Here is a 19,027-nt window from a genome sequence, read left to right on the forward strand (position 1 = left end):
CACTTTTACATTTCCTTATGTGAAATTTGAGTCTGTCCATATAGCCATCAAACATGGAATACCTGACCATGTAGCAGGGCATAGAGATTTGGGTTTGTGATGGCTGCATTATTCCAAGTGCTAAAGCCATGAGTGAATTGTTCAGTGTCTTCTGATGTGAATGAAGACTGTCCACAAAAGTAAGAGTTTGACATATCAGGCCATGAGGAAGGATTTGAGGATCTGACCCTCTGGAACTTGCTTGCAAGGTTAAATTCATGGGAGCTCTGCTGGAGCAGGGTTGCAGGATTTGGCCAATAGTAAACTTGAATGTACTGAAATTTCATATATAGTGCATTTGAAAGTCTCAAATTGTATCAGTGCAAATTGCAATTGTGAATACAGTGTGTGTGTGTGTGTGGGGGGGGTGAACAGATTAACGGAGAAGGTGACCTATGCGTGTGTATATAATATGTGCATATGTGTAGCATGCTAAAAAGCCATTATTTCACACTGGTCCTTCTTTTTCTCTGTAAATAATTCAGATATTTTTTACCATACTCTCATGGAGTCATTGGGCCAATGTTCTGGAACTGCTCTGTATGAAGCCAGCCAGGACTCTGACCATACTGTCAACAGGGCAAGGTCTCTGACCATACTGTCATCAGGGCAAGAAGCTTACACAGCTTCCACCTTCCTGGGTCTGACCTCAGAGCATGAGGCATCCCTTTCCACACCGTGCACTTCCCGCAGCGAGTCTGCCCATGCGGGGCTCCTGGGGAAGCCAAAGGGCCCTGCACCCCAACTCCACAGCCAGCAGTGACTCTCAGCCAGCATAAAATGGAAGGTTTATTACTCGACAGGAACACAGCATAGAACAGAACTTGTGAGCACAGAAATCAGTAACTTTCAGCGAAGTCCATCTTGGGGGACCTTGGGCCAGATGTCCTGGACTCTCCCTCTTCCAGTCTCCCCATGCAGGCTGCCTGGGTTCCAGCTATCCAACCTCTGACACACCTGATGCTCCTCCTCCTGGTCTTTGTCTTGCTTCCCAGGCAAAGTGTCACCTGGTCATCACCTGGTTGCATCCCCCTCCTGGGTCTCAGGTTATGAAGGGCATCAGCCATTGCAGCTGGAGCAGCATCACCTGCCCCCTGGGGGGTCTCAGCCAAAGTTATACACCCTTATCCCACCACCTACGCATTGGTGCAATATGCAGGGAAACTGAGGTGCACACACAATATTCATGCAAAACAGTAAAACTCACATAGGCTGAACAGTAAGACTCCCATACAACATAACAAGGGAAAATCCCCACTTCGTCACAAATATAGAAAGCACATTGGTAATAGGATTGTTGCTTACCATATGGCCACACAGATTTCATATGGACTCTCACAATAGGAGTTCAAATTACAGTTGCTGTAGCACACCTTTTCCTCACACGCTGGGGAGGTGGAGTCACACCATTTACACAAGTTGGTCTTCAGATTTCTCCGTGCCTCAGCAGAACATGCTGCAAATAGAAACAAAGCCTTTGAATTACTGATTTTCTTTGTCACTCTTCTCTTGAGTCTTAGCTGGCACTTAGTTTGCCTATGAAAAAATGTGTGATTCACAGAGCCACAGGAGGAGAGAGGGAAGCCTGCGCACAAGCCCAAGCTCACTCTGCTGTTTGTAAGTGCATTTGTTAATCATTTTCCTGTGCTGAACTCTTTGGTCAAATGTGTTAGGCCAGAATTCACAGACAGCAGCTGCAGCTACATGAGCACCAAGGAAGCAGGTCCTGCTGGAGAGTGCTTATTTCAAAGCTGAAAATTCTGAGCTGCCAAAGGTAGCGTGCTCCAGTGGATAGTGCACTGGACTGGGAGTTAGGAGACTTGGGTTCTATTCCTGACTCTCCTACTGACCCAGTAGGCAGCAGGGGAGGGGCATAGCTTTAGTGAGAGTTCATGGATTCCAATACACTCACAGAAATTGGAAAACCAAGGGTGCAAAAACACCCTGTGGGGGTGAGGAGGAGGCTCATTTGCACAAGAAGTTGCACAGGGCTCCAAAGCCTGGGCCCTGTGTCATGGTGGTGCTACTCCTGGCCAGGTTGCTGCATAATGATGTCAGTGTCTCTACAGAGGCCCAAAGGGCAAAATCTCCCCAGAGGGAGCACTGGGAAGGGGCAATACCGCTGTGTGTCCCAATCTCCAGGCAGCAAGGATGCAGGGCAGGGCACCAGGCTTGTGGCAGGGACTCTGAGCAGCTGGGAACAGATGCTAAGTGGAGCCACCTCCCCCATCACATTTCAGGTGGGATGTCTCTCACTGCCATGCGTAACCGGGACTGGCCCTGCACTGAGGCTGGGCCAGGCCCCCCGCCAGACCACCCATCCACCCCTGGCACTGTCATTGTGTCATCCTCTCTTTGTCCTTATTGTTATCACACAGTGGTTACACTGGATTTAGTAGGCTGCACCCATTTAATTGGGATGCTACATCCACCCCTGCTACAGTGTGACCTTGACTGTAATCACTTCACCTCTGTTTCTCCATCTGTAAAATGGAGATGAAGAAAATTACCTTATAAAATGCTTTGAGATCTGCAGAGGAGAAGTGCTATATCGGAGCTAAAGAGTAGTGTTGTTTTCCCTTTGATGGGCGTTGAGAGATGAAAGTGAACCACAATCTTTCTTCCAAATGCCCCTGAACTTAGGGGACAGGATGAGGAGGTTGGAAATGTTGGTCTGAATCTGAAGTTAGCTAGTGCCTCTGACGTTCTAATGGGCCAGCCCCAAACCTCTGTTCTGATCAATGCTGAGCTTTGGTGGGGGAGTGGTGTCTGAATTTCGCTCTGGATACAGACTTTTCAAGATGAGGCCCCCCCTATAGTTGAAAGCCTTTGGGTAGTACTTTCTGCAGCACAGGGTACTTTTGCGTACAGAGACCTTTTTCTAAACATTCCACGATGAAGAAATAATTGCAGCAGGCGTGCAGTAGCTGCTGTGTACATGGCCTGGGTACAAAATCCTATTTATTTTTGTACTAGAGCTGAAGGAACTATTTTAGGTTAAGGAATAAATCTCAGCTAAATTTAAACTTCCTGTTGGAAAGCTGCTTATTTTGATTTTGAAAAGGGCAAACAAAAGAGCCATCAAAGAAGTGTTTTTTAAAAAAATGTCTCAAATGTAGGCACCGAATTAACGCAGCCTGATTTTCAAAGGTGCTGAGTATCTAAAATCCTCACTGATTTCAATGAGAGCTGTCAGCTCTCTCCACTTCACAATGAGATTTTCAAAACTACCAGAGAGATTTGGACACCCAGTTCCCATTAAAACCCCACTGTGCCTCATTCTGCTGTGACAGTGATTGGTTTTATGTCCTTAATATTAACATCCCATTAATTTTAATGAGAATTAGGTTTCCAAATCCCCTATGTGACTGTGAAAATCTTAGCCTTTGAAAATCAGGGCACTCTAATTTAGGAGCCTAATTTTAGGCACCTAGATTTGAAAGCTTTGGCAATGTGTTCACATGTTTATTTTTCCAAAAGACTAGCCTGAAAGTTAATTTTCAAAATAGAGCCCAAATCCCGCAAACTCCCACTCACCTCGCTAGTCCCTACTCACGTGAGCCGTCCCACTGATCTCAAAGGCACCTCTTGCCTCAGTTGCCTAACTCTTCACAGGAGTACAGATTTTCAGGATCAGGTCTTTGAATGCCAAGTGTCAGTGAATTAAGAACTTTGTAGCAAAAACTTCAGGAACTCTTTAAAAGAAGCACTGATGCCACCAGCCCTATGGTAAATTAGTGAGGGATACCGCAGTTGTACCAAGGAGGATATTGTGCCTTATTTTTCTGTGGCAGAGAGAGGATTTGTTCCTTTAATAATATCACATATGGGAAAGAATCTAGTAGCAGATGACCATAGCAAAATAAAAGGCCAGTTAATGTATATGAAGTCCTAATTTTCGGTTGCTCGAGTTGTCTATATTAAAGTACCCCAGGCAGAATGTGCTTTTTGTCCAGATTTCTCCAAAGGACTTGTATTTAGGCACCCGAGTGAAGTGACCAGGTACTCAACTGTGCGGCTCATCCTGCAGCCACCACTGTTCTCAATAAGGCAACCCTCAGTAAAGTCCCTATCAATGGGATCCGCTGGCTGCTGAGCACTTTGGGCATCCGACCTTTTCCCTTCAATGCCTAACCCCGAGCTCCTGAAAATCTTACCCCAAGTATCTTAGTTAATGTTACTTTATATTTTGGATAGCAGTGCCAAAAATCTAGTGTAATAACATTCTCTCTAGGAATTGATATCCCACCCATCACTGCGGTAACTGAGTGCCTCAGCTGAGAATAAAGTCAGCCTTCTCCAGTATCTGTCTCCTTTTCATCCGGGTCTAGTGGAGTTCAAAGTTTTCCATCGTTAATTATCTAAAGTTTATTCTATGGAAAAGTCCAATTCTGCCCAGAGACGTGTGCCAGAGTTTCCTATTGACACACATCTGGGGAAAGAACCTCACCTCGGATGTTCTCTAAGTGCAGGCATAGTTATCCACTAGTGATCTCAAAGGCATCCTGGGGTACCCCCTTAGCCATTAATCTAAAGATACAAAACCTGCACCTGGGGGAGAAAACCCCAAAGACAATCTGGGAGTTAGAGGGAATGGAAAAAATGCCTCATGGCATGAAGAGATTTTAACTTCCTTGCTTCCCAAATCTAAGGAGAGCAGGCTGCTCTGCGATCATCTTGTGTGCCTAGCGTGATCCTTCCATCAGCACTGTTGCTCTCTGATGTACATCAATAAAAGAACACCTGGAACCCTTAGCACAGAAATAAACCATCTACAAGCTTCCGTGGCCTCAGAGCTGAGCCCAAGGTTCACAACCAAGAAGGAAGCCTGGCTGGCACGGACAAATCTGTTGATTCCATAGGCTGGGAAGAGGAATTCTTTTTAATTGACCCATGAAAGAGTTAAAATGCCACACAGCAAGGACGTTTCCAAGAAGCAGCATTTTGGCTGTGAGATGGGAATTTGGGAGGGTGGGGGTCAAACCAAGAAGATAGGCAAGGTTACTATAAAACTTCGGTACAAACTGATACCAAGAGTTCTGCACTTTGGGCCAGCTCCTGGCCCTGTAGAAGCCAATGGTGATTTTGCTGATGTTTTGAACACTGGTACTGGACCTCCTAAAACTGGCCTGAACTGAAACCCTGGCACCAAATGCTCCTTAGCTTTAAAGAGTCAATCCAGATTGGGGTCTCACCAGCTCATCTCTCTCTCTGGGTCTGATTCTCATTTTACATAAATGTAAATATACTTGATCCCCCTTTTAAAGTCCCTTTACATGTTTACCGAGTGGTCTTAGTGTAACTGAGTCTGGCCCTCTGACCCTACAACTGTGGAAAAATTGGAATCCAGCTCCCAGCTTTGCTGCTGGCGGCCTCATTGCAAGCACGCCCTGGGGGATCTAGGTGAAGAGAGTGATGCAGATATAATTTGGGTGGTGACTGTCTTCCTCAGGAGACAAAGCTAGAATGTTGGTGACTGGCTATGCTGAAGAACTAGATCAAGTGGGAAGGCTCTATGCTTTTCTTTACAGATGTCCTCCCTGAAGCCCAGTGAACAAGACAGCGCTTGAGCTGGCCTGGGGAAATTCAAACTGGAAGAGGAGGATTATTCCTCGGTTGTCTGCAAAGGAGAGGAAGCACACAATCTATGGGGGTAAAATGAAAGATTCTGAGAGTGAAGATCTGGGGGCCTCCTTTCAGAATTTTTGGATCTATTTACTAAGAAAGGCACTAATAGATAGCGCTTGATTTTCTGCCATTCCGGTGAATAACCCCTGTTGCAGTCAACAGGAGCTGGGAAGGTGGATCAGTAATTATACTCAACAGTTGTGTGGTGCTTTTTATTTTAAAAAATGTTATCGCACCCATACAAGATAGATAAGGATTATTATTCTTGTGTTACAGGTGGTGAAACTGAGGCATAAAACGTAGACAGTGACAGAAGCAGGAGCTCTTGGCTTCTGGTCTTGTGTTCATTTCATTAGTCCCATGTCAGTCCACATATTAGCCTGTTTACATTCTGCTTGTGACAGAATGTAATTCCCCACAATATCCCTGAAAGACCTTATTATATTATTGTGGGCCATGATTGTTTGTAATCTTTCTAGTGGGGAGATGTGACAGATGTGAGTTCTGGGAGTACAAAAGACTATATTGGGACAATAAGTGTTGAGAGAAATTAATGCAAATTATCGCAATTCTGATTATGCAAAACTCCAGCCTTTTGAAGCTATGTCCTGACTGATCTTGGCTTTCTGTGACAGGCAAAGGCCAAAGCTGAATAAAGAAATGGTTTGGGATCTGGATCTAAGCCGCATGAACTTGTAACCCTGGGGAAAGCCCATTTGTGAGTTTTGAAGGACTGAAACCTAGCAGAGCCTGAGGCTGGAGTTAAGGGTGACCTAGCACACTTTGTAGCATGCCTTTTGTTTTAGTGTGTTTTCTCTGTCATGCTTTTATTTTAAGAATAAATGTGCTTGCTTAGAAGGAGCTATGTTGTAACTTATAGTTGTGGGAAATCCACTAGTTATAGCCCTTGGAAAGAAAGCCAGGCACAAACTCTGGCCTTTTAGGCAGTCTGGCTTGCTGGGGATTACAGAGGGTAAGGCAGGGAGCTGTACAGCCTTCAAATCCACGGTCAGAAAGAGGTGAGATGAGATTCTCCGCCCAACAGAGGTGATGTCTGGAAGCCTGAAGTGGACTACAGAGGGGGAATACAGATGCCTCCTGACTTACGCAATCATTCTGTTCCAGAAAGCCTTGCGTAACTCAAATTTTGCATAAGTCGGAAACGTTTACCCGTACGTTACACAAAAGTTTCTGCAACTTGAAAATCCTATTTCTGGCTTATGGAACTTTTTCTGTAAGTGAGAATTTGTGTAAGTCGGGTCTTACGTAACTCGGGAAGCATCTGTACAGGTGCAGTTGCTCTGAAACTCTGACATTGCTCACTGTGTGTTTGCTTGGAAACATTGTTTAGTGACTGTAAATACTGGAATGGAATCGTGAATGAACTACATGCAATTGTAATAGTTGCTAAAGTGTGTGTGCGCGTGCGCTCGTGTGGCGATACCACATTCTCTAAAGAATGGTTTGGTTTGGTTTGTTGTTTGTTTATGCCCCTATCCTGCAAAATACCACATGCAATCAGATTCTGTGCATTCATACTGATTTCCAGGCTTAGGGCCTCAGCTTGTTTAACCAGACAATATTGTACCACCACCTGTTGAGGAACTAACGATTTGACAGTGTCATTTATACTGCACAATGAAGAAATCAATGCAAATATCAATTTTTTTAAAAGTCTAATATAATTATGTAAATAAGATCCATAAATAATGTTGCAAAAGCAGCAGAGAATCCTGTGGCACCTTGTAGACTAACAGACTGCAAGACAAACCGAAGAAAGAAACCAACAGGACTCCACTGGCCATCACATACAGCCCCCAGCTAAAACCCCTCCAACGCATCATCAGGGATCTACAACCCATCCTGGACAATGATCCCACACTTTCACAGGCCTTGGGTGGCAGACCAATCCTCGCTCACAGACAACCTGCCAACTGTGAATGTTTCTCACCAGCAACTGCACACCACACATAAGTAATCCCAGCTCAGGAACCAATCATGCAAACACCCGATGCCAACTCTGCCCACATATCACACCAGCGACACTATCACAGGACCAAACCGAATCAGCCACACCACACCGGTTCATTCACCTGCACATCCACCAATGTAAATATATGCCATCGTATGCCAGCATGCCCTCGCCTATGTACATCGGCCAAACTGGACAGTTCTACGGAAAAGGATAAAATGGACACAAATCAGATATTAGAAAGGGGCAAATATAAAACCTGTAGGAGAGCACTTCAACCTCCCTGGCCACACTAAAGCAGACTTAAGGTGCGCCATCCTGCAGCAAAAAAACTTCAGGACCAGACTTCAAGAGAAACTGCTGAGCTTCAGTTCATCTGCAATTTGACACCATCAGCTTCAGATGAACGAGACTGTGAATGGCTTGCCAACTACAGAAACAGTTTCTCTCTTGGTTTTCTCACCTCAGCAGCTAGAACAGGGCCTCATCCTGCCCTGACTGAACTAACCTCGTTATCTCTAGCTTGCTTGCTAGCAGATATACCTGCCCCTGAAATTTCCACTACATGCATCTGACGAAGTGGCATTCACCCATGAAAGCTCATGCTCCAAAAACGTCTGTTAAGTCTATAAGGTACCACAGGATTTTCTGCTGCTTTTACAGATCCAGACTAACACAGAGCTACTCCTCTGATAAATAATGTTGCAGTGAGTCAAAATTCTGTGGAGATGTCCTAAACTGTTTTGCATGGATTCCATTATCTTTTCTGAGAGAGATTAGGCAGGAGCACCTTCTCTTCTTACAAGTAGAAATAAGTGTAAGAAACCCACAAGTTTCTTCAGAACTTTGTGTCCCTGAACAATTAGCTCGTAGGCACATTTAGCGGCCACATACATCAGAGTAGTTCTAATAGACCCAGAGAACACTTTCAATATTAATACTCAGATGATTTAATAGCTGTACAAGCAGTAAAAAGTAAACAATACGCTTCATAAAGGGGTTCCAGATTTGCTGAGGCAAATGCTAAACATCAAAATAAAACTTAAAAAAAAAAAAAAGAAAAAAAAAAGCTGGATAAGCAAAACTTGGAACGAACTATAAACTAATTAAATGAGGGATGAGTTTTCCAAAAAATAAATTGAAGCCATAAGGACGTGATGTGAGCCAATAAAATAATAGGTAGTCAAAGTTACTGTGAAACAACAGTTTGGAAGGGTGGTCTGAAGTCACCAATAGGTGGATTACTTTGTGCTTTGTCTCTCCTTTCACCATAATCTTTTGTGTTCTTGTGTATGGGGACAGGTTTATGTCTTTTGGTGTTGGTTGCTATGAATCAGGAGCTGTTCCAGAAAGGATAAGCGCTGACTCTAAGCATTTGAACACAGACATGAACCACAAAAAAGTTTTGGGGTATCACTTACTGAAGCAGTAGAACTGATACCACAGCCAAGGGGCTTTAAAGTTTGCTTTTCAGTTGCTTTAAGAGGCCCGTGTTCTACCTGTATAGAAGACAGTTCTACCAGTAGCTTTGAGATGCCCATGTTCTACCCTGTAGCCTGTGTGCTATTGCTCACCTCAGGCCAGAGGGGCCCATGTTCTGCCATTTTTGCACTTGCAATTGTCCCCATGATGGGGCTGTTAACAGCTTCAGATTGGGCACTCTGGAAGCCAGCACCCTAGTCACTTAGAACAGCCAGGGCCCGGGGTGTGGTTAAAATAGAAGGGAACGTTTACACTTGCTGGTAATCTGGTGAGTTAATTAGCTCACCAGCTGGAGAGGCCAGGTAGGAAAGCAGGAAGTACAAAAGGTTAACCCTGGGAGCAGGAAAGGGGCTTCTCATAACTTTTACTCACACCTCAGATTTTGAGGCCAGAAGGGAGCGTCATGATCTAGTCTGACCTCCTGCGCATCACAGGCCACAGAACCTCAGCCACCCACTCCTGTAATAGACCCCTAATCTCTGGCCCAGTTACTGAAGTCCACATATCATGGTTTAAAGACTTCAAGTTACAGAGAATCCACCATTTACACTAGTTTTTAAACCTGCAAGTGATCAATACCCCATGCTGCAGAGGAAGGCAAAAAACCCCCAAGGTCTCTGCCAATTTGATCCAGGAGAAAATTCCTTCCTGACCCCAAATATGGCAATCAGTTAGACCCTGGGCACATAGGCAAGGCCCACCAGCCAGAAATATGGGAAAGAAGTCTCTGTTGCTATGTGTTTTTAGTCTGTACTGGAGTTTATGAAGGAGACAAACAGTAAACACACATGGTGACGGTACTTTGGTGTACCTGTGTGCTGCTTAATTCACCAACAGGTCTTAACAGCCAGGCTTTTCCTGGAGTGGAAGAGGGAACCAATTCACAGTCCCCTTCAAGATACTTGTTTTCTACACACAATGCACCATATTCTTCCTGTTTATATGGTGACCTAAAATCGCTTTCCCAGCAGCTCTCTGTGCCAATCTTGTCCTCCTCAATAGACTTAATTCAGTCCCTGAAACATCAGGCTCCCAGTGGATAATCTGAATGCACTAGGGGGAGGTGCTTGGATAACACAGTGATGGTTGAAGCCATCATGAGGGAACAATTATCTTCCACAGCATATCTTAGATAGGTTCCATATCACTGTTTGCCTACATATCATGTAATGTTTGTGCTGGGCATTCTGCAAAGTCCCAATACCACTAACCCCAAATGATAACCAATAAGGATGGCAAGGAATTTGTAGTATGTCGCATATGTGCCAGTGAAGCAAAAGGCATGTTCCAGCTGAAACAATGACACGTGCTATGCAATTAATTTCACATGTGCCTACTTGGCTCTCCATATGGCACTGAAGTACCAAGTGGAGCTTTATACATCCGTTAGAAGGTGTGGATGAGTGTGAGCCATTTATTGATGAATAGAGACAAAATGCCCCGGAGAGTGTCCCCAAGCCACATGGTGTCCCCAAGGGCTGGATTTCATGTTTGGGTCTTTGCTTTGATTGACAGCTGTGTTAAATGACACATTGGCAAGGCAGCTCCTTACTGAATATGCTTTGGAGGAGACTTGTGCACATTGTTTATTTCCTCATGTGTATACAGTAATTTCCACTCAGCATATTTGTTCCTAATATGCCTATGTGATACCACAGGCAGTGAATAACTGGGATGCAAAGCTAAGGCCTCTTATGTGGGGTCAAACCACATCAGATTGAAGCCCAGTCAGACACACATGGCACTGGGATCATACAGAGCTGCTGCTTAATGCACAGGCTTCCCTGCACCTCTCAAAAGCACAGATTGAGGCACTTTTTTGTGAGCCGTACGAGTGTATCTGAGCTCAGGATTAGACTTTACAATTGGATTTCATCCTGTGACTAATGACACAGCTATACAATAAGAGCTACTCATAACATTTTTCTGAGAATGACAAAATTCTTTCCTTGTTATACACAGTATTTGTTTCTCAATATTAAAAAGAAAAGAAAAGCCAATGGGATCTAGCTTCCATTTGATCCATGTGAAACTTTCCCCATAACTGCCTACTGCAGGGTTCCTTTCATGGTGTTCAGTGTCAGAGACAAGATACTGGACTAGATGCAGTGTGACAATTCCTGTATTCCTGGTCCTCAATAGATTGCAGAGCTGTAACAAGGAATTTTTGTGCCCAAGGCAAGGGCCAGCTCCAGGCCCTTCAGCGGCAATTCGGCGGCGGGTCCCTGAGTCCCTGTCGGAGGGAAGTACCTGCCGCCGAATTGCTGCTGCTGCTTCATTCATTCTTTGGTGGCGATTCGGCGGCAAGTCCCTCTTGGAGGGAAGGACCCATTGCCGAAGAATAAATGAAGCGGCGGCAACTCAGCGGCAGGTCCTTCCCTCCATGAGGGACTAAGGGACCCGCTGCCAAAGAAGTAGCGGCGGTAGAGCTGCTGCTGAAGCGCCACCAATCGCGGTAGAGCTGCGCCCCTCCGCTTTGCGCACCTGAGGCAAGTACCTCACTCGCCTTGCCCTTGTTACGGCACTGCTAGATTGGTACATGGCTAGAGTACAAGGCCAGAAGGAACCATTCTTACCATCTAGTCTGACTTTCCTGCATAGGACAGGCCATACGGCTTCCCTGAATTAATTCCAATTTGAACTAGAGCAAATCTTTTAGGAAAACATCCAATCTTGATTTAAAAATTGTCAGTGATGGGGAATCCACTACGTGCTTGGTAAATTGTTTTAATGGCTGTTACCCTCCTTGTTAAAAATGTATGCCTTTTATCTAGTTCGAATTTGTCCAGCTTCAACTTCCAGCCATTGTTATTCCTTTGTCTGCTAGACTGGAGAGCCCATTATTTTCAAATGCCTGTTCCTCACATAGATACTTTTAGACTCCATATATACACATGGGTATCAAGGAGAGAACAGACCAAATTATTTGAGCCGGAGAGATTCAGTAGCAAATTTTCCAAGATACCCCATGATACACAAAGCAAATCTCCTATTAGAATCTCAGTGTTGCTGGAACAATTTTTATTGTGGGGGTGCTGAGAGCCACTGAATCAAACTGTAAACCATGTATATAATGGAAACCACTTCAAGCCAGGGGGTGCAGCTGCCCCTCCCCCTGCACCCTTGGTTTTAGCACCTATGGTGTTGCTTGCACTTTATTTGGTTTATACAACTGAATCCTGCCCTCACGTTGCCCTATACAATAAACTACTGCACTTGTGAAGACTGGAATGAGTCCATAATGTATCCTAGTGAATAAAAAAGGGTCAATTTTGATTGCATTAGACCCGGTGCTTCCTGAGGCCAAATCAGACATGCAGTATATCCTTTGTGGACTAGGCGGACCTTTTTCAAAGGTAGGATCGTAACGGAATTATTCTGTCATTTACCTTTTGTTCTTAAAAGTATCTTCTTTAAATTAGTGTGTTTTGTAAGTAATGCATCGGTCGATTACAAAGTAAATGCTGATATGCGTGGGCTGTACCAGGAAAGGTCTCAAAACTGCTATAAAATCAGTATAATGGAGATCTGTAGAATAATCTCTCTCCTGTCTGGCTGTCTCATCTATTGTATTTCTACTCACTAATGTCTAAGTGCCATTGTAATTCCTGGGCTTTGCATGCGCCGTTTGCCTCATGACAGTTTATTATGATATGATGAAGTTTTATACAGTAGCATATGGGTGCAATGTCACAGAACAAACATCGTACCATGTGTGCGATTTCTGAAGTCAGTACCAGCACACTCAATGGTATCATTCTAGCTAACAGAAAGCAGGAGTGAGCCCAGAATGATATGCAAGGATTATCTTATGTTTTGCTTCAGTTTCTTTGGCTCATGCAGTTGTTCTCCAGGTCTTGAAATCACAGGAGAATAGAAATTAAAGATAAATTAGATAATACATCTTTTCTATTTGTCTATGATATTCTTTAATGTGCTCCTCAGCACAATATCAAGTTGCTGTTACTGCATGTCATCGAGCCGATCCCTAGTGCACCATTCCTGCATTCCTGCATTACACCCTACTATTTTTTTAGTGCTTTGCCCAGTCTGGTGTTAAGTGTCCCAGGCAATGGAGTTTCCACTTCTTCCTTTGGCAGATTATTCCATTGTTAGAAATTCTTTTCCTGACATTAAGTCTAAATTTTTCTATTCTGAATTTCATCCCATTGCTTCTAGTCATGTCCCTTTTACCACACACAATCCAATAGAACCTCAGAGTTATGAACACCAGAGTTATGAACTGACCAGTCAACCACACGCCTCATTTGGAACTGGAAGTACACAATCAGGCAGCAGCAGAGACCAAAACCCCCCCAGAAAATACAGTACTGTTATATGTACACTACTAGAAAATAAAGGGAAAGTTTTTTTCAAAAAAAAATTGACAAGGGAAGGGAACTGTTTCTGTGCTTGTTTCATTTAAATTAAGATGGTTAAAAGCCGCATTTTTCTTCTGCATAGTAAAGTTACAAAGCTGTATTAAGTCAATGTTCAGTAGTAAACTTTTGAAAGAACCACCATAACGTTTTGTTCAGCGTTATGAACATTTCGGAATTACGAACAACCTCCATTCTCTGAGGTTCTTCTGTAGTTATTCCCTCTCCTTGGAACATGTGCACGCAATTATAGTATCCCTCCTCCCTTCGTTGTCATATAGCCAGCTATCCATATTTAAAAGCCTGATCCTGGAAAATTCTTGATCACATAAATAGTCCCTTTGATTCTTGCGTGAGAAAGAGCTGCAGGAAACACAATGCTAAGTTCTTTCAGTCTTTCCATTTAAGCCAATCCCAGCAGCCCCCTTAATTACAGATGTTGTTCTTTTTCTGAACTCCCACTAGTTTGTCTCCATCTTCCTGGTAATAAGTTGCCCCGTACTGAATATAGAATTCCCAGGGGCAGTCTCACCAGAGCGCCGCTGCATTAGATGACAGGTTTGTTGCAGCACAGTGGTACTGATAATTATTTTCCATATTGTGCGCCCTCCTTTTCATTTGAAAACAACAACAGTGCTGACTGACTCATCGAGCCTACAGCCTCTGAGTCATTTTTTTTATTTCTGGATTCCACCGTTGCACCCTTTGCGGTGCAATGAATAGCACATACACACACATACAACATGCACAAGGAGTTCACGTTTTTCCAGTAATAATGAAGCAATTTTCATACCATTAAAGAGAAATGATTGTACTTTGCATGCTCTGGCTTTTATTTTCCATCATATAAACGCTGCACATGAAAAAAGGATGGTTGTAAACTAAAGCTGTTGTTGTTTTCACTCAGTCTGACTGCAAGCTAGTGTTAGGAGTCATTTAGACAGTCAGCTTGAACTTTGGAACTGATCATTTCACTCCCCTGCATTTTCTCTCTGCCTAGTTTGTAGCAGGAATCATGGCAGATGGGCGCTTCCTGAGCAGGTGGGATTCATAGATTCTAGGGCTGGAAGGGACCTCAAGAGGTCATTGAGTCTAGTGCCCTGCCCTCATGGCAGAACCAAATACTGTCTAGACCATCCCGGATAGACATTTATCTAACCTACTCTTAAATATCTCCAGAGATGGAGGTTCCACAACCTCCCTAGGGAATTTATTCCAGTGTTTAACCACCCAGCAGTTAGGAACAGTTAGTGAGTCCTGTTATCTGTGTGAGGATGTCCCAAGTGGTCACACTGAACCACCAGGGGCCATTGGTGGAAGAGGTGTAATGGGGAGCGGAAGAGGCAGGCAGGTGAGTGTGGGGAGCCCTCAGAGTGAGCGCTGAGAAGTAGGCAGGAAGCAGAGACTACTGAACAGGCAGTCAAGGGAAGGGAAGCAACCCCACTTCCCCAGGCAGGTGCTCAATAGCAGAAGGGAGAGGTGCATGGGTCTGGATGCTGGCTGCCCAGTCCTCAGATGATAGGGCTTGCCTATTGTACAATAGGGGAGAGGGGCTATGTGGTGGCAGGCTGGGGGGGAGGAAAGCGAGGTGGCCCTGGGAGGGCTAGGCGGAGATATGACCCAACACCTGCCAACCATTAAGCGCAGACTGTGCATGGCAGCCCTTTGATCAGATAGCTGGTTCTTAAGATTATGTCCGACAGAGCTCAGAGTGTTGACCACAGATCAGACTGTGCACAGGTGGCTGGGACTGAAGAGCTAAAGGTGACTGCATGCTGTATGCTCTGTAATGGATAGAGCCATCTTCATAGTACTATCACCAGCTCTTCTTGTCCTGCTGTGATTTCCTGCAGCAAGGCCCTTAGCTAACGGACGCGCATTGGGAATAACCCAAACAAAACCAACACAACCAGTAGTTGGTTTTCTGATTCAGAGGCTGATTCTGGTCCCTGTTGCGGTGGTACCTAAGGCCAAGGGCCATATGGGTGCTGCAAAGGGTTGAGGGAGAACTCCTTCAGAGCAGGAGAAAAGTAGGGCCAATGTAATCAACATTATATTGCCCCTCTTCCCCTAGGGGGTGTAGTGTTGGGAGGATGCGTGCTCACGGCGCTGAGCACTCTGTGGGATTCCAGGCACCTGTGCAGCCCATAGGCAGCTCTGGGGAGGCTACCATAAGTTAGAGCAGGTTTTGGGGTGCCACTTTGCCCACACAGCAGCCCCGAATCCAGACACACAGCTGCTGCTGTTCCCTCTCTCCTAGGGCTGCCCCTTCTGTATTGTGTGCTCCGCCCTTTATGGGATCCTTGAACACAACTTCCTACCAGTTCTCCTCAGCTTTATGTATAAGAGGTACACTCAAGGCATAGTACATGACCCCAGCCAAATTCTTCCTGCACAGGAGTTTGGGATCATGCAAACCTTGGAGGGTTGGGGGAGGGGTTAAACAAAAGCAGCATGCACAAGGTTCTGCTCAGCTTGGTAACCACCTCTGGTCCCCCTTGTGTGTCGCAGCATTTCCAGCATCCTCCCCACTAGGCAATGCTACTAGAGAAGCACGTTTGGGCCATACGGACAGATCTGTAAAGGCATTTAGGCACCTAAAGATGCAGCTATTCATCTCCCATTGGGGAGTCAGATGTCCAGGATCCTGTGAAAATCCCCCTAGGTGCATCTTTAGGCACCTAATTACCTTTAAAAATCAGGCCCACTGCCTGCGCCTTGAGCTGAGTGAATAATGCACAGCAAATAATTTTAATTTCCAAATGTTGCCTCTGCTATGCACAGAAGGCTAGACTGATTTGCTAGGAAGGGGAAGTACAACCTGGGTCATCCCAGGAGCAGCGAATGAATTGTTACATTCCCTTCCCTGCTCCCTACGCTTAGTCCGGGGGAGGAGAGGAGTCAACTATTTTATATGGGGCAGCCCACAGCCAGGGGTCCTCTCATGCTGCACGCACTTGCTTGGAGGAAATATCGGGTCGTAGCTGGATTCTCAGTCTGAGCAGGGGAATAGGAAGGAGGGTGCCTTTGCTCCCCTGTGTGGCTGAGACAGGACTGTGACAATCTACCCAAAATGTATGATGCCATTGCAAACTGATCGTTCTTAAAGTATTCATTGTACAGGATTAAACACATTTTTTCCCATAGTGCGACTAGTTCACAAGCAATTGATGGCAAATGCATTTTGGCATTTGTGATTTGTTGGCTAGTGACCTAAATCATGGTACTGGTTCTCTTCCCTACTTGGATGATTTGTTTTATTAATATTTCTTTTGGATTTATCCAATGCTTAATGTGCTGTAACTAGCTTGCCACCCCAGGGTGCATTTTGAAGTTTGAATATTAGAATCAAATATATAATGTATTTGCTTTGGCTGAATATTCAAGTTTGAATTCATTTTCTGTGACCATTTGTGCTAGCAAAACTGTGCTGAGCAAATGTTTGTGGAGAGCAAATGCAGCAGGGTCATGAACGGACTGAACTGAAATCCTTCTGCAGATTCAAAAGAATAATTACAGGATGCTTTTCCCTCTTGCTTCTCAGTCAGGCTCCAATTACTCCCCTTAGGAATAAAGTTCTGGAAGGATTGGGCAAGAAATTATAAGGTAATACTCTCCATTTATTCTTTTGGTTTAGATGATTAAAGTCACAACATTTATTGGAATGAAGCAATCTTTTCCTTTTGTATGGATCTTTTCCCATGTTCATTAAAATGTGGGTACCTCTGATACACTGATTTATGATTTCTGTTTTACTTAAAGAATTTTTTTTTAAAAAAGTAACAATGAGCGGGCAAAGGAAGACATATAAAAAGAAAAATAATAACCTATGTTCCTGAGATGTTGAAGTTAGGAGGACCTGATAGAAAGTTCATTGAAATCAGTGGAAAGACACCTATTCAGTTCAGTGGGCTTTGGATCAGACCCAGAAAGGATATGAATGCATGCAACAAGTAGTATAGAATTTACATACATTTTGAGGGCATCAGTCAACCTAAATCAATGTAACCTCAACCTCAGGCTGTTTCTGGAGTGATGTTTCTTCAGCATCGAATGACAGGAGTATGGCAAACCCCACAGGAATCTCCATTAGATGTTTAAGCAAATTTTACTGTAGCCACTTATAAACAGAGCTGATAGAAATCTTTTTACTAAAAAGATAGGCCCATTGGAAAATGCTGATTTTAAAAATGTTGCTAGAAATTATTCACCAAAATGTCTGCAAGTCTTTTGTTTGTTTTCAGGACCTGGTTAATCAAAGCACTCCAACCTTTTGTTCTGTTACGAGTTGGTACCATTGTTTCTCAACTCAGTAAGGCGCAGATTCAGCAAATCTCTTAAGCACTGGCATAACTTTATGCATGCACTTAATTCCATCCCTATTTGGCAAACAGCTAAGTCAAGTCATTAAAATTAAGCACATGCTTGAGTTCTTTGCTGAATCGGGGCCTTACGAAGTCGAGAAATAATATAACAACTTGTAACAGAACATTCCGTTACAGTGATGTAATTTTAAAATGATTGCCCATGGCTCCCTGTGGGTGATTCCTGTGCCAGACTGAATTAATTTGACTAGTCCTAAATAATAAAAGTCACCATCTAGGGAAAGAAACAATTTAATCAGGGCATCTGATAGAGTCCTACTGTGGTATATAGGTCATGACAACAGGAGAGCAAGTGGGAACTGGCCCTGGATGCATTCACAAATCAACACGAGTATTACAACAGGTTGGCATTCTGCCTGTAACACATCAAATGAACAAGGTTGTTCTAAAACCAGGCCTGGGTGGTTATAACTCCTGATATACCGTTACTCCCCTGAGGTTAGTAGGTACCACGTTTTCAAAAGTGCTCAACACTCAGTAAATCCCATTGAAAATCTGGCCATACTTGGGTTGTATGTCAGCATAGTGGTAGAAATTGCAGTAATACTTCAAGTCACACAGGACATAAATACTAGATAACTGCTCTTTAATGACATGACAACTTAATATTGTTTTTAATACCATGTAACTGCATAGTGTGTACTGGCACTTGCAGATTACTGTGTAATTACGTGCAAAAGCAATTACCATGCAGTGTAAACGGGTGTAGAGGAGAAAAGCAACTGTGAATTTACCCTGTGATAATTGTTCCTAACCTGTTAAAAATGCAGCAGCTGTATGTTAATTACAGTACTATGAAATTCAAATGTGAATAGTTACTATGTAAACTCTGGTTCCAAACTTTGTCCAACTAGGGGACCATATGGGCTGCTTGTCAGTTGCTAGAGGACCATGTCTAATTACCTAATTTAGTGAAAATGGAGCAGAATGCATCTATCATCATCTTTAATATGGAGATACAACCCGTGGGTCCCAGAAGCAATGGGCCATCTCATTACGTGTGTGTACTTCAGTTTATTAACATGTGCTCCCCCAAAGTCATGTGTACACTCTTTATAATAATGTCATACCAATGTCCAAAAGCTAAGAACAACCTTGAGCCCCTCCAACCTAAAACCCTCCAATTACTCCCCCCTAGACAC

General features: G+C 44.0%; 1 protein-coding gene across 1 annotated transcript in view; it reads right to left on the reverse strand.

Annotated features, from left to right (window-relative positions):
• Positions 1–19,027, reverse strand: part of LOC116832884 (TGF-beta receptor type-2-like) — a 61,633-nt gene that overhangs the window by 26,026 nt on the left and 16,580 nt on the right. The window contains exon 2 of the mRNA XM_032793989.2: positions 1,345–1,495. Coding sequence (XP_032649880.1) covers positions 1,345–1,495 — 151 coding nt within the window. The remainder of the gene's footprint in view (positions 1–1,344; positions 1,496–19,027) is intronic.

Source organism: Chelonoidis abingdonii, chromosome 10 (genome assembly GCF_003597395.2).
Source record: "Chelonoidis abingdonii isolate Lonesome George chromosome 10, CheloAbing_2.0, whole genome shotgun sequence".
NCBI lineage: Eukaryota > Metazoa > Chordata > Testudines > Testudinidae > Chelonoidis > Chelonoidis abingdonii.